The following is a 25334-nucleotide window of genomic DNA, read 5'->3' as shown; positions in this document are numbered from 1 at the left end:
GACATCTTAAACATCCAAATCAAGCTCTTGCCTTCCATAATTGCTTTTTTAATTTTTACTATGAATACAACATGGCGCTTTTTATTTAAATATCAGCATTCTTTCCTTGCATAGAAGCACGGGAGGTTAGAGATGAGTGAGCTTCCTACGTGAGCTGTAAAGTATTCGCAGAATCACAAAACGGTTTGGGTTGGGAGGGACCTTAGTTCCAATCCCTGCCATGGGCAGGGACACCTTCCACTATCCCAGGTTGCTCCAAGCCCCATCCAGCCTGGCCTTGGACACTTCCAGGGATGGGGCAGCCACAGCTTCTCTGGGCAGCCTGTGCCAGGGCCTCCCCACTCTCACGGGGAATAATTTCTTCCTAATATCTAATCTAAACCTACTCTGTCAGTTTGAAGCCCTTCCCCCTTGTCCTGTCACTTCAGGCCACTTAAATAGTCTCTCTCCATCTTCCTTGTAGGCTCCCTTCAGGTACTGGGAGGCCGGAATTAGGTCTCTTCTCCAGGCTAATCCTGGGATGCTCCCTCTGGGACAATCCCTGTGTGACATCGAGCTAGTCAGCCTGTCATCCACCCACATCTCCTCATGGTTCTCTGGTTGAGTTTGTATAGAGCTGTAAAAAAGCAGCAATTCTACAGTTACTCGGGGCTGTAATCACCTCAGAGAAATCTCACAGCTCTTTTCTCTGGACACTGTTGTTTTGCCACTTCAAGTGAAGTGATGCTGTGTGAAAGGATGGGAGTTGCTCAGTCCTTCTCCTCAAAGCCCTGGCCCTGTAATTGCTGTCAAATTAGTTCTGTTCATGCTGCAAGAAAAAAATACACTTAAGGCTTTTCTTGTACAGAACTGTACTGGACATCTTTTTCCTTTATATACAAATAAAAATCTAATGATAAGAAAAATTGAATAGACGACAAACAAGGAGCCTGCATTTCAAAGGACACAATCAAAGAGCTTGAAGCCTTCAACTACAATTCTCTTCAAATTGCTCAGTAAACAAGTCAGATTCTCAGGACCGAGATGGTTTTAAATCCATCACTCCTCAAATAGAGGATAATTTAAACAAATCCAATAGTACACTGTGATTGTTTTTCCAGAGGAAACTGCCACCAAACATACCACTTGTACCAACTGTTCTCAGAAATGGTTTTGTGTCGTTCACTTTGGTATACAACCTGCTACTTGGGCAAGTAGAAAGTGTTGCCAAAGCTTGCTGCTTGCTTTTTCAGGGACTTTGTGATCTTTCTGAGCTGTTAATACTAAAAATGTGTACATATGTACATGGTTAATACTAGTTTTTGCACCAAAAAAGTACCTAATCACTGAAACTGGACATTGATAAATAGAAACAGCAACACATGTTGGGTCAAAAAAAAAAAAAAAAAAGGCCAAAACAGTCAAGAACAGCATCCACCTTTGGCCATCCAGCTGCCAATGGGTGTATGGAAAATCACTGCCAATAGCACAGGATGAAGGGATTTCCCCAGAAAGGCAGGTGAAATCACCTAAAACTGTACAGCTTAAAACAGAGGAGACTGAAAAACAGAGGATATTAACTCATGAAGTAATAAGCAGAGCGGAAAACTCAGAAGCCATCTGAACGTCATTCCTGCTATAAGCTACACAGGAAGGTGCCTTGTGGAATCATCAGATGAGAGGTTTTAAATTAAGTGAGAGGACCTAGTTTTTAGAATAATGCATAATTTAACAGAACTCATGGCTATAAAAATGTAGAAGGGAGCCTACAACAAAGACGACAAGGTGTTTTTTGCAAGGCCATGCATTGACAGGACAAGGAAGACATTCTTCCCCATGAGGGTGGTGAGGCCCTGGCACAGGCTGCCCAGAGAAGCTGTGGCTGCCCCATCCCTGGAAGTGTTCAAGGCCAGGCTGGATGGGGCCCTGAGCAACCTGGTCTAGTGTAAGGTGTCTCTGCCCAGAGCAGGGAGGTTAGAACTGGATGGATCTTTAAGGTTCCTCCCAACCCAAATCATTTTAGGATTCCAGGAATCTACGAAACACAAATATATCTAAAATATGACCAAAATAATGGGAAAACTACCAACAACACTTTTCTGCTCTACAGTAAACACAAGGACTATCAAAACACAAGCAAGCTGGCACCTGATGGGTTATTGGAGGCAAATGTGACCAATCCATTTGAATGTATCTGTCACGGAGCTCTGCTTGCTGTAAATTGTGGCTGGCACAGCTGGTGACTGCATGTAATCATCATTTTTTAATTACATAAAACAATGCTTTGGAAAAAAACCACAACAAATTAGAAACACAAGCCTAAAATCAGAGCCCAAACGTTTAGAGGTGAAGCCATGTGAAGCTGACATGGGGGATTTCCAGCTGGTGCCGTTTAGGGGGCTGTTGGTGCCTGTGCTTTTCTTGCTGCTGTTACACAGGCTAAAGAATGCAGGAACCACCCTTACCAGACCACTGGTTACAACAGCAACCAAACAAATCACCATGCAAGCAACCAGAGGTAAAAATTAACTGGGGGAGAAACAGAAATCCTCACATAAGGTCTCTTTATCCTTCTGCTCTTCCCATTACAGACTCGTTTTCTGGGACTGCCTTCATTCATCAGACGCTGGGCATCAGCGCAGCACCACCCAACACCATACCTGCTCCCTTCCTCCCACTGGGAGAGGTGCTGGTGAAATCCAGAGCAGCAGTCGTGACTTTCCTGGGGTTGGGAATGTGCAAGGCACCACCTCCTTCCTGCTCACACCCAGAAGCACTGGGTCCAGGAATAACCAAGCAGTGTCCTCTGGTTTCCACCACACTGTGTCCTTCACATCAGGTCTGAACCAAGGTCACTGTGCTCTCCAGAGGGAACAACATACACCAGTGTCCTGTCAGGGGCTACAGGGGAGTAACAGCCCAGAGCAGTTCCCACCTTTTCCCCATGAGATAAAATAGTGGCTATAAAATCCAGCTGCCAACAGCTGAAACCATTCTTTGACTATTTCAAGCTGACTTAATACAAATGATAATATTTTCATATAGCAGCGCTCTGTTTTCAGCAGAAGTGGGAATTAATCAGCACCCTGAACCTCGGTGTATGGGATTACGCAAAGCTGCTGTGTTATATTGTAATACAGTAAGTTTTACTGTAATTTAGCTAACTCTACAGAGAGATACCAGGATAATACAAGATTAAACTCCAGCTTGAGTTCTGAAAAACACTTCCTGTCTTCAATGCACTCTGTACAAAACTCTTGCAGCCAAATTCACCCAAACCGCCCAGGATGGCTGAAATCAAAGGCTGCAATTTCTCCCCAGCTTGGTCTAACCTGGAGTGTTCTGGATAGGCTTGGAAAATACTAAGAAAAATAAAACAAAACAAAACAAAACAACTAACACTTTGGCTGCTGAGAATTCCACCAGTATGTTACATTCCTGTTCTGGAGGGGGAAAAAAATACACTGAAACACACCAGAAACTTATCTCTGCTGTTACAAAAGGGCAGTATAAATTTACTAGAGGGTTGTTCAGTCAAATCCATTGAAACATAATCAGGTAGTTCTTCTACAGGTGGGGAATAAACTGTCTCCATTTTACCAGTGTTTTGTTCAGATCCAGCAGAAGAAAATCAGCAAGCAGGTGGGGTCAAAGGAGTACAGAGGCCTTATATCCAACCCTGGCTCCTGCAAATGCGTTCTTGTACAATCCTATCACCCACCCCGATGTTCATTTCTCATCCATGCAGTCGTGAATTTGTCTGGAGTGCAGAAGACCACATCAGGGAACATTCAAAAAGCAGAAGCTGATCTGTTTTAGCCAGGATCCAACACAAATCCTCAGGGAGCACCCTGCGTCCAGCTGATGATTCCATTCCCAACAACGCCACCAGTATCCAGCCATGTCAAACCACACAGCAATACAGATCCACCAGCTTCTTCTTACACACCACACCTCTAATGAAAAGATTGACTTTTAATAGGAGTCCAGAACTTGGCATCTTCTATCACAGCTGACATAGCAGCCTTTCTTCACAGGTCTGTCTGATACAAGAAAAATAACGAGGAGTAGAAGGAACAAAGGGCCTGTGAAATCTCGCAGCTTGGGGATTATTTTTAAAAGGTGTTTCTGATAACACTGTGCTGGCTTTAACATCTATTTTCAGGATCACAGGCCAGCAGTTTTTCTCCAGCAAGCAGGAAGATACCAGTCTGCAATATGACCACCCCTGACTTCCATGGATTTCTTTGTAGTGCCTGTCTACTCTTGCTTCTCCCAAAATATGCAGCCAAGTGTGCCAACCAGATTGTGGTTTCAGTGATTTTCTGTAGATCAGGCTGCCACAAGCCCAAGCAAAACCTTTCACAATGCCCCATAAAACAACAACAACAAAAAAAATTAATATCCTCTCTGTGGCAACATTCACACAACACTGGCAAACTCCCATACTTGTCTTGCAAGGCACCTTCATTCACAAATCCAAGCACAAATGGATTTGGGACGCATCTTTTCCACTGACCTAATTGTGGCAGGACGGCAGCAGCTCAGACAACGTGTTTTGTTGGAGTTTTTTTTCTCCCCCCTGTAGCTGTGTCACAGACTTATAACTGCAGTACGTCCTTAATGTAGCAGTGGGTAAACAAACACCACACAAAGCAGCTTGCACAAGAGGGACGTGGAGGGCTCGGAGACAGCTCCCTCACATGTTTTAGCAAGTGCTCTCAAAGAGAACATTCCAGGCAGTGTTACATTTCTGCCTAAGCTTCTTAGAGCATCAGTTTCCCTTTGAACACTTGATAATCCTAATTTGGGACTCACCAGAGGTAAACAGAATTTGCCTTTGCAAACAGGTACTAACCAAGTGACACAGTACCCCTCATTTCACAATTAAAAAGCAAATGTCAGCGCATTATCTTCTCAGTTACTATAAATAACAGTCTGGGGGGAGCGAAGAACTTTTCAAAGTAACTTATCTTCCACATTCCATGACCTCAAACAAGCTTCTGACATCCCTGCTTTGGCAACACAGATGATCCTCATGCAAATTCCATGCAAATCTTAATCACACTATCAGTAAAGAAACTAAGTCACAAAATCCAGCATCTTCTAAACCAGCAGTCTGAATATAACACAGAGCCTGTAGTGGCTTTATTCCATATCACCACTAACACAGGAATGAAAATGTCTGGTGTAACTGTCATAGGGTGACTCTCCTCTTTGCAAAAGCAAAACCAAAAAATAAATTGTTTTTAGAATCATAGAATGTCCCGAGTTGAAAGGGACCCACAAGGATCACAGCTTAAAATGGATCTGCTTAGATCCATTTCTCTCTGTAAACTGATCCTCCATTAGTGACAGCTTCTATTTAAGGAAAATTTAAAAAAAAAAAAAAAAGTAACCTAAAGGTGAATTAACTTCAAGATAAGAATGAATACCTCATACAAGGGAAAAAAGAAGGAATTCAGCATTTGGCTAGAATGAACATGAATACAAATCCAGGATTGTTTTAAATAACATTTAACCATGCTTTAAGACCGAAAATAACAATCATACCATGAGATAAGAAAGGATTTAAGTTTTCTTTTACACATACAACTCCATTTCATAATCTGCAAAGCAGCAGCAAGTCAGCTCTACTGTCACTTCTGTATGGATGACACTCAAAAACTCCCCAATCTTAAGAGCCATTTCCCTTATGGATTCTTATCAACAGGACAGTCCAGTATTTAAGAAACAACAGCGTGCATCACCATGCCATGTTATCCCACAGCTGGCAGATAACCCTTGGAGCAGACCAGGATTTGATAGAATCTACAGGACAGGCTCTCCAGCAGAAAGCTGGAGCTCCGTATCAGCTCAGCCAAGAATTGCAGTCTTCCTTCTGTCCTCGTGCACTTCCCCTGCCATGTGCCTCCTGCCGCCCTTCCCAGCTCGGACACAGTGGCTCGTGGTTTTCTTCCTTCACACAACCTTCTGATCTTAATCAAGTCATCTCTTCCTTCTCTTTTCCTCAGCTTCCTCACCTTCCTCCTTTCCTCCTGCCAATTTACTGCTTCCTCCAGGCTAAACAGAGAGTGCAGAACACCCACTGGAGTGCCTCTACCTGCTGTACAAACACTGCACAGCAGAGCTCAGTGCCCTGGCCAGGTAGGATGCTGTTCACTCCTGCACTGTGGATTCTCTGCTGTGGGACAGAGACGAAGCTACATGGGAGGAATGTGCTGCTGCATCACTCATCACTGTAGCAGGGGGTTGGCAGCACCAGGCAGAACTCACAGAAGACCGGTAGTAACCCTGCTACGCTGTCACAGGTTTCTTGTCATCTCCTGGAGGGATCAGGGGTCCCCAAGAAAAACTGGCAGCTTGCAATAAACACAGAAAGCCAAAAGCTACACTCAGCCAAAACCACACTGCCAGGTGAACTTTATTTATAAACATACAAACCCCTGAATTACTGTGCTGAAAAGCACAGGGACCACAGGCCCCAAAGACAGACCATCACCTCTTTGACGAATATTACGAGGACAACCGTTGAAAACATTATTGATGCTTCTCTCCCTCTCCTCTGAAGGGAGAACATAGCTGAATATGAACTTCCCATGGCAAAGTTCACATGATCTTGTATCTTCCAGCACGAGACGAGTTGCTGATTGCACTGAAGTTGTGCAGTGTCCAGAGCTGTTGGCCCAGCACAGCTTTATTGTCACAGTCCTCAGCTGACATGATTTAATGATTATCAGGAATACACACTGTCCTGCCAGGGAAGCTGACTATCTTCTCCAGATGGGAGGAGAAATACTTGACAAGGGACATGTCAAAAGTGGGGACTGGAAAAAAACAGATCCCATCTTCCCTCTAATGACACCCTAAAGCAAACAATCTCAATGTCCTATGCTAAAATTATATTCTTTTGCTTTTCTACTTCTCCTTCCAATTACCACCCAATACTGAATTCCTATCAGGGAGCCCTCAGATCTACTTCCCATTCAATCCTGAAACTGCCACTGTTCAGTGGAGTTGGACTGTCCCCCACCCTGCCACAGCAACTGACATTTTTTGAACTGAATCCATTTAGAAGCTGTAACCACCTCCGGTTACACAGATCAGCTTACATCACTGGCTTTAAGTTAGTTTTAATTTGCCTCTTTTTCTTCAAGAGGCCAGGAAACCTGGATGTGATACGGCTCTAGTTCTTCTGGAGTGACATAGTCTGGAGCGTTGGCCATCAGGTCTCGTCCCCTGAAGGATTTTGGGAACGCAATGACATCTCGGATACTTGGAGCGTCAACAATGAGAGAGATCAGCCTGTCAAGTCCTAGAAGGAGAAGACAAATTGGTGAACCACTTGAGTTATGGCTCTATATTACTTCCTCTGAGTCAGAAAAATCAGAAAGATTGAGTGGGTAATATTACTGAGCTTGAAGAAAAAGAGCGAAGCAAAATGAATTCTCAACCAGTAGCAGAGTAACAGACTTGCCTCAAGAGAAGAAATGCCGACCAAAATAAAGCCTTTCAATATTACACAAAGTTCTGCAACGACAGAGACGGTGTCTTTGCAAACACAGCATAACAAAATTGGGGCAGCTTAGTGGCAGGACACTGTCAGGGCACTGCTTGAGTGCTCAGAGCTCTTGGTCAACCAGTTCGGAAAGATTACAACAACCAGGAGGAATTCAAAAATAACAAGAGCCTCTGGGTGTCTGGATGGAGGGAAGTCACACTGAGAGACCACAGATTAAAATGCCATCTTTGTTTTTTGTAGGCATTTTTGTTTGTTTTGGGGTGTGTGGGAAGGGTGTTGTTGGTTAGTCGGGGTTTTTTCCCCTCTTTTGTTAAACTCAAACTTGCAGCATTCTAGGAAAAAAAGATCCTGACACGATCTGAATTAAGTGAGTAAAACAGATAAGGGAGAAGGGAAGTGAGACTGAAGCAGAGGGCAAGGGTGTGAAACACAAAGTACTAAGCTGTCCCAGACCTCTCAGCATGAAGTACAGGGATCCTGCTCTGGTTGCACAGGAATGAGAACAAAGACAACCTAATCTTGGTGACTAGACCTCCGTTTACTTCCCCAAAGCTGCTGCAGAGACGGAAGCACTGTGTAAGCCCAGCGTTACCAGGCAGATGTGCCAAAATCAACACCTGAACAGCCACCTCCATCAGAAGGAGACAAGGCTTTTCCTACCAAGCATGTTCCTGGGGTCTAGTATGCTAAAGAAAGGGCACAACACACCTGCATCTGCAGAGCTACAGAGCACTTACCTAAGGCAATTCCTCCATGAGGGGGAGCTCCTGATCCCAAAGCCTCAAGCAGATGGGAAAGCACCTCGGAATCCTCCTGCAAAATTACTCAAGTGTCACTGGACAAGCAATGCTCTTCCTATTAGCAACACAAGATGAAGATACAATTAAGTCATCCATTGCTCGGGGCTAGGAGTTATGTTTCTTTATCTGAGAAGCACGTGAGTGTCTCTTTCAGAATATTAAATTAACATTTAAACTAATTAGTCCTTTAAATCTCCGAGAGAATATTAGAGACATCTGTAGGTGTTACCTTCAGCACTTTCTCCAGCACAAAACGCTGTTGTTCTGCACTGTGAATTCTGATGGAGCCACCTCCAACCTCATTGCCATTCAGCACAAGGTCGTAGTGCTGGCTACGGACCTGCAGGGAAGAATGAACAGGCACCTCAGCGAGGCTGGGGCACAGCTGCATCCAACAGCAACCTGCACAGCAACGGCAAACGCTCTGGGAACGAAGCCATGAAACACTACAACACTGGTCTCTCGGGGGTATGTTGCAGTTCAGGTACCAGTCCTGCTGGAGGCATGGACTGCCTCTGGCAGATGTGGAAACAGCAGAAATCCTTTTGAAGGGATTGATCAAAACCTGAAGCTCCTTTTGTCAGGGACACACGTGGATACTGCCCCTCAGAGCAATGGGGAAGCCATCTCTTCCAAACAGACACAGACAAGATCACAGAATGGCCTGGGTTGGGAGGGACTCTAAAGATCATGTTGTTCCAACACCCTGCCACAGGCAGAGGATACATTCCACCAGGCCAGGTTGCTCATAGCCCCATCCAACCTGGCTTTGAACATCTCCAGGGATGAGGCAGCCACAGTTGCTCTGGGCAACCTGTGCCAGGGCCTCACCATCCTCACAGGGAAGGATTTCTTCCAAACATCCAATTTAAATCTACCCTCTTTCAGCTTAAAGCCATTTCCCCTTGTCCTATCACTGCTTGCCCTTGCAAAACATCCATCTCCAGCTCTTCTGTAGCTTATCTGGGCACTGGAAGGGGCTTTAATGTCTCCCCGAAGCTTTCTCTTCTCCATGCAGAAAAACCCCAGCTCCTTCAGCCTGTCTTCATAGCAGAGGTGCTCCAACCCTTTGAACATCTTAGTTGCCTCCTCTGGACTCATTCCAACAGACCTATGTCTTCCTTATGCAGTCAATTCCATGGAACAACATCTCTTTTTATACTAAAACCAGCTGCTACTTGCCTAGTTTTCCATGTGAGCTGCTGTAAAAGAGACAGCATGGCAGGTATGAAGTTAGTTACCTTTATGGGATCAGAATAGAGGAGGCTGGCATCTGAAGGATGTGGGGCAGTGAAGGGGTGATGAGCAGATTCCAGTTCAGCGGGATTCTCGGCCTTCGGGAGGAAAAGGGGGAAATCCACCACCCACAGAAAGTGAAAAGCTGTAGGATCACGGAGTGCCAGCCCAGCTGCCTCAAGGAGGATGGCACTCAACAACCGCAGGCTTCCTAATGCAGAGCACTGCAACAGAGAAGGGAGAGCGTGAGACAGGGCAACTTCACCATCGGGGAAGTCATCAAGCACCGACCAGGGAAAGAGAGTGGTTCACAAAGGCAGCATCAACTGTAATGCACTGTTGCCTTAAACACTTCCGTCTTGTATCCTGAAACATATCCCCTTCCTGCTGAGGTGGCAGCAGCTCCAGGGTTTGACAAAAAACAAGTAAGGAGCCCGACAGTCCATTTTCTTCCCTCTTCACGGAACTTTTTTAGACTAACCTCAAGCTCCACATATGTGGATTAACTGGAGGAACCCATGTAAGTTTTACACTTTGCAGACAGAGAAATGAAGGCATAGAGAAAGAGTGTGTACAACAAAACTTTGGCTATCAAGCAGAGCACAACACCTTATAATACACCAGTACTTGGAAGGCAACATCTGCTGGCAAGAATACGGAGAAGGGTAGGGACAGAATCTCCCACCAGTGCTGCTAATAAGTCATTCACTTATGGGAGACAAAATTACCTAGCTGACCTTGTTTTCCAACAAGGTGCTTTAAAAATTAGGTTAAGGTGAAAGAAAAGGAGGCACTGATTTGTTGCAGGGTTTTTTTTCTTATATTTCAGCCTTCATTTCAGTTACAATGCCTTCCCAGAATTTGACTGGGGGCAATAAAAGTAATAGGTACATTTCATGCTTTATTTGCTGTTGCTATAGCTTCTGCTGGAGAGAAACAGAGAATTAGACGATGACCTATTTAAATAAGAAGAATCAGACTAAGGTCAGATAACATCAAAACCATCATCAGCAACAACACTCAACTCACACAGCCAGCCAAGAAATGCCTCCTACCACTTGCTTATGTTCACCAGCTGCCAGCAGCACCACATCATCCACCTGCATGTTCAGTGCATGGATAAGCTCCAGCTGCTGCTTCTCACCAAGAAACTTGGTAAGCAGGGACTTCAAGCTTCCATCAGGCCTGCGGATAATTTCCATGATTTCCTAAAGAGAGATTATGTTTAGTGCAGTGCTGCCCTCTCTTGCCTTGAAGCATCACATGGTCAGGCACTGACTCTCAGCTATTAAAAACTGCTCTTCTACCTTCCTCTGCCCTTAAACACACTTTGCCATTCACCCATTCCAATAACTCAGCAGCATTCCTGTCTCACCTGGTTAAACTGGGATTTTGCTGACTCCTTTAATGACTCCAAGTCTTTGTTTTTAAGATACCTCTGGGGAAAGAACAAGAGAATACAGTAAAGATCAGCAAAATCCTTGGAAAGCTTGACTAGGATTCAAATTACTAAGCTGTTTCTAACCTTCTCAAATTCTTTTGCTTCTAGTACAAGTTCTTATGAGGGCTGTGGAACAGGACAGGGCCCACAGCACCGGGTTGTAGTTGGGTGTCCCTCCTAGAAGCGACCCCTCCAGGTGTACAGACAAATGTACCTGGTCAGCAGGGTCAGATCACACCAACTAGCTGCCTCCAGCCTACAGAAAAAGCAGGTTACACCACCACACCGTTGATGGGGAAGGCAGAGCTCAATTTAGGGGAACAGAGAGAAACCAACTGGGCTGACTGTCACAGTACTGCAAAACGCAGTAAATGAGTCCAGATCTTAATTTTTTTTCATCTACTCTAGTGGTCAGAAAGGCTCGAGATTCCACTTTATTGTTGCTCAAACACACACCTCAGTGCCCTCTGGTGGGAAGCCACTAACTTGCACTTTGTGTAAAAATTAAAGGAATCCTGAGAGAAACCATGGTCAGAAAGTCCTACTCCCAAAAGAAAACTCATTATTTAGTGGATTTATTTTTGCCATACTGTTCAAGCTACAACAACGCCCACAGCCAGAATTGAATCTGCTTCTCTGCCAATATATCTGGCTGTGTCAAACAAACTTCTACATCTATTGTCAGCTTTGGATTTGATCTGTGACATTCTCAAAATGAGACATGATTTGTGCCCACAAATGCAGCTAAAGCAAACATGAGAAGGACATGTACCCTGACCTTTCTCTGCCTAGCCCAGAGCTGTGCCATACTCAGCCCTGTTTCAATCTCTTACCACGAGGTACAATTTATTATTGAGATGCACATCAAAAGGCTGACAAAAAACAAGGTGAAACCCTGGGAGGATTCCCTATCCTCAAAGGATCTTGCAGCTTCATTCTCTTCTTGCCCTTCCTAAGGATAATACAGTCTTCCCATCATCTGATCATGTCCATCCTAACACCACTCAGCCCAACCTTTGGACATTGATTACAATGAATCCCAAGTTCCCTGAAGGACACAGCAAGGAACATTTCCATACTAATGAAGAAATTCAGATGGCATTTTATTTATTTCACATAAACCATAAGCAGGGATGTAAAAGCATCACTTACCACTCCCTGAGGGATACAAATGGCTCTGATGGTGCCACGTGGGTAACTGAGTGCATTCTGCACAAACTGAATGTCTGACAGACGTAAAACATCACTGATATCCACTATCTGAGAAAGGAGAGATGGGAAAGAGCCTTGGTAGTAGGAACATGAAGCAAAATTCCTGTACCTGTGTCTTAACACCTTCAACTCTATTCCCTTTTAGGAGCTTTTGCTCCTAAAACACTCAAGGTGCCTTGCTTCCTGACAATACATTATCTTTAAAATAAAATTTTATTAGAACATACGTTTTCTGCAGCCAACTAATCAAACCCACTCCTCACCAAGACCTGTACAAAGGGGTCTGATGGGACAGATCCCTTGGGTAAATTACAGCACTCAGAACTCCAGCCAATCATGTACATATGATCTAAAGATTATTAAAACACTAACAGAAAGAAAAAGCTGCAAGTTTACAGCAAGCAAACCCTCACCTTCATCTCAAAGCGAGTGTCTGGTTTGTCAGTCCCATACTGAGACAGTGCCTCCTGGTATGTCATGGAAGGGAAAGGAGTTGAAATGGAACCTCTTTCCTCAGGCCAGGAATATTGCAGGAGGCCCTCTATCAGTCTCTGGATCCCAGCTTGATCTACAAATGACATCTCTATATCTATCTTAAAACAGGAAACAAGAGGGGGAATTCTACATTAGCTATAGGTTTTGCTTTCACACCGCAACTTGCAGAAGCTCCTGAGCACAAAGGCGGCAAAACAAGAAGCAATATATGACATGACATCAAATCACAACTGCATTAGTCTGGCGATGTGATTATGATCTCCCTACAGCCTGATGACTCAGGAAACAACCACCTCAGAGAGCCCGATGAGGTAATGATGACAAGGACGTAAGAAGCAGCCTTGAATGAACCAGGCTAACTCTGCCTGGGATCTCAAGGCTGAGGAATGGGATGCCTGACCCAGCAGGACAGAAGGAGACTGCATCATCAAGCACAAACACACACACCAAACAACTCTGTACCCCCCCAAGCAACACCAGACTAGCACAAACCAAGCCTTCAGAAGGGGAAACAGCTAAAAAAGACATCTAAGATGAGGCAGCAGCACGAGCTGGTTACCTGTGTGAATTCAGGCTGCCTGTCAGGCCGTGAACCCTCATCTCGGTAGCAGCGAGCAACCTGGAAGTACCTGCAACAGCACTGTTCCTTAGATAACAATTTAAAGCACCCTAAATTACAGCTACAATCAATATTGTGGCTATAGAATTAACTGATCATAAAAAAAGACAATGGGAGGAAAAAAAGAACAGAGAGAGTGTTCTGGTCCTTTTGCAGCAGATGATCTTTGTTCTCAACCCTTGAAGAGCGTGAAATTTTGAGTGGAAGCAACTGCATCAGCAGCTGTATCCATCTCCAACCATATCTTCCAGAGGCACGTGGAGGCTGCCAGGTGAGCTGGTCTCCAGCAGCCCCATACTCACCTCTTTTTCACCTCCCAGTACACTCTACCGACAGCCATGCAAAATTCATAGACGAGACCTGGCCTGCAATTCACTGTGTGAAGAACTGTCTCCCTCTCCTTCAGTTTTATTTGAAGAGGCAAGCCCAGTTAAAAACTTGGTATTCAAGCACCTTGAGAACATGCTTTCCCTGTCTCTGTTATGCTCAGAAGCCCAGTCTTGTCTCAATTAGTTTTGTAGGTTACTCTTCTACGAGAAGCTTTTACCACACGTTGGATTTTCCACCCTTGAGGCAGACTGTGCTTCCGATCAGGTTTGCATTTAAAGCAGCAGTGAAGATTTCAGCCTTCCAACAGGATACATTTCCTCTGACTGGAAGGGCAAAAAGCCTGGCCTAGGTGGAAAGCCTCAAGTACTTAAGGACTCCTCTTCAAAACACAAAACCCTTGGCAGTAAGTTTTTGGGGAGAAGTATCTAAAACTTCACAGATCAAAGCAAGCCAACCCTGGACGGGCCATGCACTGAACAGGACTCCAAGAAACTCTTACCTGTCCAGGCCTCCAACCATGAGGAGTTGCTTGAACTGCTGAGGACTCTGTGGCAGGGAGTAGAACTTGCCTGCTTCCCTTGAGGGCACAATGAATTCTTTGGCTCCCTAAGCATCAGAAAGAAAATTGACAGAGTTCGACAAGTAAGTGGTCCCAATTCTTGACAGAGCACAAGAGGGAAGGACCTATTTCCCCATTATGAAATCCCACTTGTGAGGAAGTGGCTCTTTGTACAACACACTTAAGATCTGTTAACCAACTTGGTCCAAAATATCCCAAAGGAGAATTCTCCACCTCCTGGTCTGAGAGATTAATACATAATACATGGGTGATACCCCATCCAAGATAGGGGTTTAAATGCAAGAACTCCACACTCGCTGCATCAACAATTCCTCAGCTACAGCTCTCTTCTCTGTGACTATTTTTGAAGTGAAAGAAAGGAACATAAATTCAGAAATCAAATTTACTTGAGTACGACAACTGCAATAACCTACTGGCTACGAGATAAATGCTGGGAAGACAGTGCTTTAAGGAAGTTTTTTGGTTTTATAATCCAAGGACAGACTTGCATCCAGCACATGCTCTACAAGACAGAAGCTTTATTCATTTGAAGGTTCAAAATTAAGACTCAAGTTTTCACCTCTCCCCTTTCTGCCCCTTTACTTTTAAAAGGATCCATGGATCATATCAGAAGTTAAAAGAGCTGTTACTCAGTGAGGGAACAGCGATGAAGGCTGAGTGGCAACTGACAACAATTCCACCATGAACTGCCTGTGCAGCTGCAGGAGGTCAAAAAGCATCACATACATACCCCAGGGGTTCTTTTAAAGAGCGTTGGAGTTTCTACATCCACAAACCCTGGGGAACAAACACATGCTTCAGACACAGAATATGCTGAGAGCAGGAAGAACTAATACGACAGAGTTAAGCTAGAATATGGTCAGTCAGCCAAAGAGGTCATCTAGCACACCATGGAGCCTCTCCAAAATCCACAGACTGCTGCTTCTAAGAATAATTCCTGTAATGATAGATTTAAAGGCTCTGAGCTACCCTGATGTCCTGCCAGAAACGCTGATGACAGAGGACTAGAATCAGGCTGAAAAATTGTTCATTCTCTATCCATTCTGAACTAGGCACTGCTTTTCCAAAAAGGTGTCTAAGAGAAGCAAAAGCCCTAGAAGAGATCCATCCCTCTGACATGCGTCAACTGGGTGACCAAAAGCGGGAAACTACCTGCAAAACTTCCATTTCTCACTGGAACCAGCTTATTGGAAACAACTCGCTTGCAGCATGCCAAGAGATTTCAACATTGCTCTTCAGGCCTGGCAACAACCCTCTAAAGACCCCAGCACAAGCAGACATGTCCTTACTAAGTGGGACCCGGTTTGGAGTAGCTGGCTGGGATTTCTCCCAGCAATAGGGAACAGCAGAAAGGAGAGTTAAAATGTTCTTTTCTGCACACTGTTGTTGAAGTACACGTCTCACCATGGAGGTTGCAGAGATACTCCCTCATCCTCATCACCACTTGTGACCTCAGCCGCAGGTTGCGCTGCAGCTGGGAGCTGCGCAAGTCCAAGTAGCGATACTGCATCCGTAAGGCCTCCGACTTCTGGGGAGGAGAGAGAATGGGGATTCAGAGACAAAACTCGAACTCCATGTCCACTGCAGCTGCTCCTAAAGCCACAGGAAAAAAGGGAGAAGCTAAAAAGGAATGCTGCTCAACTGCCACAAATCAACCACTCCCCACAACCTACACAAGCATCCACCAGAGTGTTTTCACACACGACAATCACTTTCAAAAAAAAAAAAAACTGCCCAGAGAAGCTGTGGCTGCCTCATCCCTGGAAGTGTTCAAGGCCAGGCTGGACAGGGCTCTGAGCAATGTGTCTAGTAGAAGGTGTCCCTGCCCATGGTAGGTGGTAGGAATGAGATGATCTTTAAGGTCCCTTCCAACCATAATTCAAAAAGCCCCACACATTTACCATGATAAGAGCTGCCTCTTGTTTCAAACTCAAAGACAAAGCTAGCATAGCCCTATTCCTTCACTCTTCCCTTTACTATCCTTACACTGACACTTTGAAATCTGCAATCACTCAAGCCTTGTTTTCTGCTTAGCTCTTAGAAATACATCCTCACAGGAAACAAGGAGCACCTCTATTTTAAATATTATTTCCCCAAAGCGAAGCTGGGAGAACCAGACCAAGCTCTCAGATGTTTTGCTACCAACACAGGCAAATTCCCACTATATTGAAAAGCCACCACTTTGGGGAAACAACAACAACAAAAAAAAACAAAACAAAAAAATTAAAACAAACAAAACAAACAAACAGACAAACAAAACAGACACCTTGATAAAATCCTTGATTTCAAAAGGCAGCTTCTTGCAGAAGTTCAAGATCTCTGCAGTCTCCGCTTTCACTTCAATATCCCCTGTAGGCATTTTCTGGAGCAAAGAGGCAAGAAAAAAATTAAAACTCAAAACAATTGGACAAAGGTATTTCACAGATGGTCAAAGGGAAAAAAGAAACCTTGTGGTTATCTTCCCTGCCTTCTAACACAGTATATAACTCAGAGAGCTTCTCTCAAGGACAGATTTCTCCTTCTGTTCAGAAAAACACAAGTCACCTCACCAAAGATGGCAGGTTCTTTCCCAGGAGCATACTGGTCTCTTCAAGAAACACAATTACTTTTCCTGTGCCTTCTCCTCAAAGGACATGTTAAGCAGAGGAAGTCAGGCTCAGCGCTTTCTAGGGCACACATATTTGAACAAAACACTACCAATCAGTACCTCAGTTAACCTCAGAACCACACAGTGTACACGTTTTAGTGTACATTAGCAGCAGCCCTTAATACAAGCCAAAAAAGGCAAATTGTGAGGAACTTCTCAGAACTTCCAGTTCTGAACACCAGTTCTCAGAACTAGTCTTCTCTTTCTTCAATCCCAAGGGAGAGCAGGCAGCTTCCCTCACATAGCACTGAGGCACAGCAAAGTTCATTTGAGCCTGTAGAGCTCTTGCTATTTACCAGGAGAAAGCACGTACAACCTTCCAACAAAATGATACATGAACAAAAGAAATAAAGGTGTTGCTTGAAGCCTGCATGCTTCATGGATATCTACAAGTCGTCAGAGCAAAAATTTATGATCATAAATCCAGGTTCTCTTTTTAGATCATGGTGACATTGTACAATCCTGACAGATTACCCTACAGCTGATTACAATGAGAGCTGAGGAATACAGAACATTAAAAAAAAAATCAATCAGCCTCTGTTGAGGTTGAATGACAACAGCAAAATCTATTTTGAGTAAGAAACAGGTCATCACATGCTGTGGAACTTGCAACGACAATATTTATTTTTAAGAAATTTCTCCCTCACACTTTGAAAGCCTAGAAAAGCCAGCCATTATCCTCACAAAGAGCTGGGATGCCGTTTAATTTGTGGGTGCCTGCAACGTGCTTTGAGGTTCCCCTAAGCTACATGACACAGCAGTTATTTCACCTCACATTATCTGAGGATAGGCTGTCACACACCCAGAACCGACGGCAGCGCTATGACACCAACACAACCATAAACCTACAATCCAGTGTTCTTTTCCACAAGGAACAAAACCCCCGAGAGATCCCACCATCCTCACCGGATTCTCCTGCCCTGGCGGCCGAGGGGACACGATTCCAGTCACTCTCACCACAGACTCCACTGGGGCATTAGACAGGAGCTTCTTCACGTGGGAATGTGCCTGCAAGGAGATGTCAAAGTCTCACAGAAATTAAAAGGACAGGGCAAATGCACCTCATTTCTTGACAGCCCATTTGAATCCAAAATCACTCTTAAGCCAGGGGAAACAGCACTAATGTTTCTGTTGCAGTGTCAGGTCAGGGTCCCATAACACTTAAACCTCCCCTATGAGTCGGAGCACTGGGTCTGACCAAGCACTTGGTTCTGCTCTCTGTGTCTGCTGGACCCAAGCTACCAAAGGGAAAATAAAAACACAAGCTCGTACTCTGGTAGCACTTACCTCATCCTGTGGAATGATAATCTGGGTCAGTCCCTGGAAATCCCTCAAAACCAGAAACAGGCCTTGTCTGATCCATGAAAAACACAAAAGGAAAAACATTTTTTTTTCACAAATTTAGTAGTTTCTACTTTATAGAGCACACGGTAACCGGCTAATTTCTGAACCCTGTGACTCATTTCAAAGCACTTCCAGCTACTGAAAGTACAGATACTTCTCCCACACCTGAATCCAACCTGAACAAATAGTTTCAGATTGTGACCAGCCACAAACAACGTGCAAATAACCAGGAGAGGCAAAATTTTAACTTGAACGTTAATCCACATTGAGCAGGGATTCTGGACACGTGCATTTTCCTGCTGGGAAACATCATTCAGCTAAACACAATTAAATGAGCGATAAAGCTAAAGTTCACATGGATTTAAAAAACAAAAATAATCCAAGAAGGAGAACACTGGTCCCATAAAAAGTTCCACACTGCTAAACCCAGAATCATAAATCTTGATCTCTTCAGCTGTAGCAGAGACAGATGCCATTGTACTTTATCCATCAAGAAACTGTCAAAAGGAAAATGCTCTGGCTGCCTTTAAAAACAAGATCACAACAATCACATTGCAATAATCCTAATTCTGTTTCCTGGATCCCCATCCACAGTTGTTCAAAGATGAGGTGCTCAGGACCTCCTAAAATAAAATTAAAAAAAAAAAAAAAATCCATGCAGAGAACAATGCTGGGTAAAAAACAGCCTCTCTGGGCTGTGAAATGCAAAAAGGCAACTTCTGACAAATTAACTTCATCCAAGCCACAGAATCTATCTCCATGGTACAAGCACATAGCCACAAACAGGACATTTTGGGGGCACTGTCCACATTTTTCACCCTACATTTATAAAATGTTCAACTCCATTAGGAGAGATTGTATCACACCACCTACAAGGAAACTATTGGAATTCACATTCCATCCTCTACTACCTTTTCTTAATACTTCTTTTTTTAAGCAAACCTTGCATTCTTTAAACATGCTTCATTAGATGCTGTGATTGAAAAGACAACATTATTTGCTTGAAATTTAAGGACTCCATATAAAAGAAGTTGTAGAATCACGGAATAGTTTGGGTTGGAAAGGACCTTCAAGTTTAGCTCGTTCCAACCCCCTGCCATGGGCGGGACACCTCCCATTAGACCAAGCCCCATCCAGCCTGGCCTTGAACCCTTCCGGGGGGATGGGGCAGCCACAGCTTCTCTGGGCAACCTGTGCCAGGGCCTCCCCACCCTCACAGGGAAGTTATTTGCTCACTGCCATAAGAATTGTTATAAATAAGCTATTTCTTCATTTCTCTCCTATACAACCACGATAATTCTTTACTGCTTTACAATGCTGCAGTGAGGATAAATTAACATTTGTATGTAACTCTCAAAAAACTGAAATACTGATCTGACTTGTTTCTCAGCTGGTTTAATCACTTCAAAAAGGAGCACTGTAGGACATAAAAAGATAACTTGAAGCATATAAAGCAGGGTCTGAATCCAGCCCTAGAGCATACTCTGGATCTGACAAATAATCATCTCCATTTTCACTGCGGTTTGCATTTACCTTTGATACTGAATCCATCCATACAGGGTCACCTTCTGTCCCACGTGAGCTGAACGCAGCTCTCCACACGTGTTGGTCCGAATGACAAAACTGTTGAAGTCTTGAATAAAAATAATAAAACCTCTCATGGCTTTTTGCAGACGAGTGAGACAGAACAGTTAGAGAGTTTCCCCTCCCGAAACAATTAAGCCATAAACAGAGAAATTGCTTCATATATACATCTTCAATAAGATACTATGACATCAATATTAAGTGAGGTTAGTCCAAACATATTTTAAGTGGGATTATTTCTGTATCTCGGTCAAACCTTCACACAGAAATCTGAACACAGCCTTGCTGCAAACTGTCGCCCTGAAAAGTTCAGGAGGAAGAGAAGGAAAAGCCACAGATAGGTCAGCCCTGAGGGATGCTGCCCATTCCACATTCAAATCCAGGATAATAGAACAGTTTGGTTTAAAGTTGAAGATCATTTACTTCCAACCCCCTGTCTAGTGGGACACCTTCCATAGACCAGACTGCTCAGTCCATCCAACCTGGCCTTGGACACTTGCAGGGATGGGGTAGATACAGTTTTTCCGAGCAACCTGTGCCAGGGCCTCACCACCCTCACAGGGAGGAATTTTTTCCTACTATCTTAATCTAAAACTGCCCTCCTTGAGTTCGAAGCCCCTTGTGCTGCCACTGAAGTTCCTGATGAAGAGAAGACAGAGCACCAAGGGGGCTTGGCAAGCCAAGGCTGAAACATGCATGAAACAGACACTACCGTGTATACTGATTGAAGCTTCCTGCCTGCAACCACTGAGAAAAGGCCTGAACTAGGATTACAGAAGACTTTGCCCAGACCCCAGTCTGTAATCACAGCTTAAGGTGTAAAACCAAGCACACGGTTTACAGAATGTGCAATAGGTTCAGCTTGCAAGAAGTCGGAAGGATGCCATTACCTAGACATATATAACTAACTACAGGAGCCAATCTCACTGCCTTCATCACAGCCTTTACAATTAAAAGTAAAGAAGGGCTTATTTTCCAGCTATTACCTCAAGCATTCAGCCACCCCTGTTGTTTATAGATTGTGTGCTGCGGAGGGTAGGGGGTCAAAAAACAAAGCTCAGAAAAAAACCTAGACTAATTGGTCTTTATGTACTTTGAATCGTGATTCACGTTGAGATGCCAAAGCTCAAATAGAAACATTATTTAGAGAAGACACTTACTAAAGCGATACAGGCAAAATAACTTACCGCAAGTGTGACATTAAAAGAGTGCGTGGACTACCCTGACCTGTGCCCCGGGGAGGAAACACACACTCAAACTCCCCGAGGGGAGAAAAAGGACACCCCAAACCCCCGGGATGAGACAAGCGCTCCTTCCTCACCTGGTGCCGCGGGGGCAGAGACAGCGGCTGCCCGGTGCAGCGCCCGCGCCAGCAGCCGGGGAAGGGCCATCCCGCGGCTGCACCCGAGCCAGAAACACGAGAGCACCGCCACAGGCCTGCGGGAAGTTCAAAACGAAGACGCGGGAGGTGAAACCACGCCAGGCCCGCCGCCTCCTCCTTCCCACCGCCTCCTCCTTCCCTCCGCCCGGCCCGGCCCCGCCCCAAGATGGCGGCGGGGGCGTGCCCCGCGCGCGCGGGGGCTGACGGGAGGCGGGTTCGAACGGCGGGGCGGCCATGGCGGCCATGGCGGCGGAGTCGGCCGAGGACGGGGCGGCGCGGACCCAGCCCAGCCTCGGGCGCCTCTCGCGGGGCCTGCCCTTCGGACGGGCACACGGCCGTCTCGGCACCAGCCCCAGCGGCCGTCTCGTCCTGCCGGCGCCGCTCTCACAGGTACGGCCGGGCCGCCAGGCAGGGGAGGCGGCGGCGGCGGCACCTCCCCGTCTCCCCTCCCTTGTGCCCTCAGCCGCGCCTCCCCGCTCGCGAAACGCATTGAACGGTATTCCCTTTTTTTTTTTTTTTTTTTTGTCCTGTCCTAGGAAAGCGGGGATCCGCAGGGAACAGCGCTTCTGCTGCGCAAAGCCTGGACGCTGTACAGCGTGACCCCCCTGTACCGCTTCCGCCACGGCCGCCTCAGGGACTACGCGCGGATGCTCAGCGCCTTCATCGCCGCCGAGAGGCAGAAGGGGCTGGCGGTGGAGGTGGGCGTCGAGCTGGACATCAAAGTGACTCTGTCCAGCCTTCCCGAGCTCCGGGGCAGCGAGCAGGACCAGCCTGCCGTCCTCGTGCAGGTAAGGAGCCCACCCCGGCGGCTTTGGCAAGCGAGGTTTGCGTTTTGCACGAGCTGGTTTTGCCGTCATAAAACACTCTCTTTAAAGAAAGAAAACCAGCAGAAAACTATCTTTTAGTTGTATGGAGTAACTACTGTAGCATCCACTGAGACTGAATGAAACTGAGTCCTGTCTACTTTTAAATGGAATAGAGCATCATAGTCTTAAGCTGGACCAGGGTTGCACGAGGAGGAATTTCTTCACGTAAAGAGGGATTAGACATTGGAACGGGCTGCCCAGGGAGGGGGTGGAGTCGCTGTCCCTGGAGGTGTTTAGGGAAAGACTGGCCCTAGTCTAATTGGCAAGGTGGTGTTCTAATTGACAAGGTTGGACTCAGAGGTCTTTTCTAGCCTAATTGATCCTGTGATCTCCTAAGCAATGCATACAGTTAATTGCAGTTTTCAGTTCAACTCCTTAACAGGATCAGAGCAAGACTATACAGAGCAATCTGTCTTTTGTTTTAGTTCAGCAGTCAATTTACTGCCAGAACTCAGACCATTTAGTTTCCTGGATAAAGCTGCTATAACCCCTCCTGGTCACAGATTGACTCTAATCAGTATTTCTGAAATGCTTTGCCACAAGTGAAATGTGCTACTGAAATGTCAAGTTCACTGTGGTAGCGGTTGTAGGAAGTACCATGGATTGGCTCTTTGGAATTAAGCGTCATAGATCTCAGCACTATTCCTGAGGAAGTTAAAAGTGCTTTTTCCACTGTTTTCAACATAACTGCACTCAAATTTCAGGGATGCAATGGACAGACTGAATAATTGTGTTTTACAGAAAACAGTGTTGCATATGAGGTCCTGATAAAAAAAATTCTATCAAACACTTGAAACTATAAAACTGGTTTTGGCTAAAAAAAAAAAAAAAAAATCATACTTGCTCTTCAGCATTCAAATGCTTCTTCTCCCCATCCCAGCTTTCTTCAAGGTCACGAGCTTCCCCCAAAAACTCAGAAGACAAGATCCTGTGGTCGGGCTGTTTCTGCTGCGTGTATGGAGATGATCTTTCTGAGAACATGCCGGAGGACTTCACTTGTTTACCTCTGTTCCTGGCGAACGGGGCAGAGAGCTACATGTCTGTTGTTGGAAACTGGTTCCAGAAGACTTTTGACTGCATCTTCCGCCGTCTGGCCATCAGCCCCTTCAACCTCAGCTGGATGGTGGCCATGTGGGCTGGGTGCAAAGTGGACAAAGCTGCCTCTGCCGTGGAACTCGTCTTCTCTGTCCCCCGCCTGCCCCAGCCTCTGGATATTTCATATGCCATCCACCCAGAGGATGCTAGAGCCCTGTGGGACACCATCCAAAAAAATCCGGGAGAGATCACTCAGGAAGAGGTGGATGTCTTCATGGACTGCCTTTACTCCCACTTTCACAGGCACTTCAAGATCCACCTGTCAGCTACAAAACTGGTGAAGGTTTCTACAACGATTGCCTCGGCACACTGCGATGGGATTGTAAAGGTGAGGCTTTAAGTAGCAGGTTGCCTAATGTTAGCTGAATAAAATAGCTGCACCTGAAGGTTTCGCTTTCCTTTTGCATGGTTTCCTACAAGAAGCTGTTATACTCTTAAGCTTTTACTAGTCATATTTAGTTCTGGAGTTGGGAGAGCTGTCAGTACAGTATTTTACTACTGTGATGCAGCAGAGGCTACTAGTTTTGGACCAGAAATAGGCTGTGGCGTGAACAGGAGAATTTCTTTGGCCATAAAGAACTTTTTGGATTTAAAAAGATACCCAATTTAATCCAAAACCTTTAGAAAAACTCACTAGCTTTCTAATACTGTGTTTTTTAAGATCCTTCACATGTAACCCTTTTCATAAAGAGGCTGGTCTTCTTATAGATATCTGTATAATATCCTTCAAACCATTAAGAATAAATCCTTCAACAGAGCAGCTGACTAAGCACAGGGAGCACATGGTAGTTGGCTTCCAAACCTTTGAGGGTGTGGAAATCTGGCACCTGCAATTTTTTTTTTTATCGTGTTTTTTTCTTGCAGATGCTACACAGCCAATACCTCTCTGGAGTGCTGATGCTACTGACCGAACTCGCAATCTCTCAGATACAGTGAGAGCCATTTCAGCAAGTCTTCGTGCTACAAAGGCTTCCTGTTGAACGATGTATGCTGGGAAACCAACAGGAAACTCACTCCTGCAGCATCTTCTTTCCTCTCGTGTTGGTTGTCCAGAGCTGGACTATACCTCCTGCACTTAGCTCCGTTACAAGCTGTAACTCCATGCCATGCACAGCCAAGACAAGGAGACATTTTGCCCTAAAGAAGGGCTGCAGTACAGACTTGGGGTAGTTCCTGAGCACCTTTGTTTTATCAGAATCACTCTGTTCATTTATGTTTAGGAGATGAACTCTGATAGGTGTTTCTGTCGTCTTCAAAGGGCGAGTTGGTTTTCTCTTAATTAGACAGCAGCCCAGGCTACACAGACCTTAGCCTTAGCTAAACTGTGACTACTCTTGGGCTAGTCTAAATGCAAAATTCAGCACACCTGGAAGAGGGAAGGTGAATGCTCTACAATCCAGGGCAGAAAAATCGAGGTTTCTAGCTCCCTGCCTTGTGTCCAGCCCGTTGGTCCTCTCAGCTGAATTAATACAAAGGAAGTGAGGTCTGTAGATAGGCTTTGCATGATGTTTGGATCTTGGACGTGATCCTGTAGGCCAGAGAGCTCTTGGGGTTAGAGCTGTGAGCTAAAATTTTATGTTGGTTCTCTCCCTTCTTGAGCAGGTAGTGCACAGTGCCTAGCCAGAGATTAAAGGGGGCAAAAGGAAGCAGTACCTGCTAAGTCTTAAGATTTTTGTAATATAGTACTAAAGAAAGAAAATATTTTCTGTCTTTTGTACGTAGACTGGTCTTAAGGAAAGACCACCTGTGCCCAATTAAATATTATTCTTGCATGGTGCTTATTTCCAACTATAGCTTACCTGGCTAAACCACCACTTGTTACCTATTAAATAATTTTGGAAGCAGCAAAATTTAAAGTTTACTTTCTTGCTTCACACTTGTGCAGCATCTCCAGGCGCTGATGATTTGTGCTGTGACCTTCTCCCTAAATAGGGATGCAAGTTTCCTTTCTTTTCCCAATTTAAAACTGCCTAACATGACATAACAGCATGCCTAGTTCCTAACCTATTTCCAGAATTAGACAAAGAAACATGCACTTGTTTTTAGATTCTTTACTAGTTGAAGATGGATTGTTTTTGCATGTCAAGGCTGCAGTCTGTGGTAACTCTTACCCTGGTAGAAGGAGCTAAGTGATCTTCTGAAGATCCTGACAGCTCAGCAGCTACTTAAACTATCACTTCTGGTGCTTTATTTTCCTTCTTAT

At 45.0% G+C, this 25334-nt stretch overlaps 2 protein-coding genes across 2 annotated transcripts; one reads left to right on the top strand and one right to left on the bottom strand.

Annotated features, from left to right (window-relative positions):
• Positions 1 to 6385: 6385 nt before the first annotated feature.
• On the bottom strand, positions 6386 to 21257 carry DARS2 (aspartyl-tRNA synthetase 2, mitochondrial). Its single transcript, XM_027895893.1, has 17 exons — positions 21111 to 21257; positions 19739 to 19838; positions 18149 to 18215; positions 17768 to 17869; positions 16481 to 16576; positions 15619 to 15742; positions 14945 to 14991; positions 14134 to 14240; positions 13245 to 13314; positions 12604 to 12783; positions 12131 to 12238; positions 10913 to 10975; positions 10593 to 10745; positions 9543 to 9761; positions 8531 to 8641; positions 8239 to 8314; positions 6386 to 7294 (listed from the first exon to the last, which is right to left on the bottom strand). The coding sequence occupies exons 1-17, from the start codon at positions 21178 to 21180 to the stop codon at positions 7113 to 7115; spliced, it is 1875 nt and encodes a 624-aa protein (XP_027751694.1). The 5' UTR covers positions 21181 to 21257; the 3' UTR covers positions 6386 to 7112.
• Positions 21258 to 21397: 140 nt separating this feature from the next.
• Positions 21398 to 24358, top strand: CENPL (centromere protein L). The gene is made up of 4 exons (XM_027895920.1): positions 21398 to 21560; positions 21707 to 21958; positions 22917 to 23459; positions 23996 to 24358. The coding sequence occupies exons 1-4, from the start codon at positions 21405 to 21407 to the stop codon at positions 24065 to 24067; spliced, it is 1023 nt and encodes a 340-aa protein (XP_027751721.1). The 5' UTR covers positions 21398 to 21404; the 3' UTR covers positions 24068 to 24358.
• Positions 24359 to 25334: the final 976 nt, after the last annotated feature.

This window comes from Empidonax traillii, unplaced genomic scaffold, assembly GCF_003031625.1.
Source record: "Empidonax traillii isolate 1590-97213 ecotype Southwest subspecies unplaced genomic scaffold, ASM303162v1 scaffold474:size1423191, whole genome shotgun sequence".
NCBI classification, from domain to species: Eukaryota; Metazoa; Chordata; class Aves; order Passeriformes; family Tyrannidae; genus Empidonax; species Empidonax traillii.
Note: the sequence above shows the minus strand (reverse complement) of the source record. Positions and strands in the feature narration are given on the sequence as shown.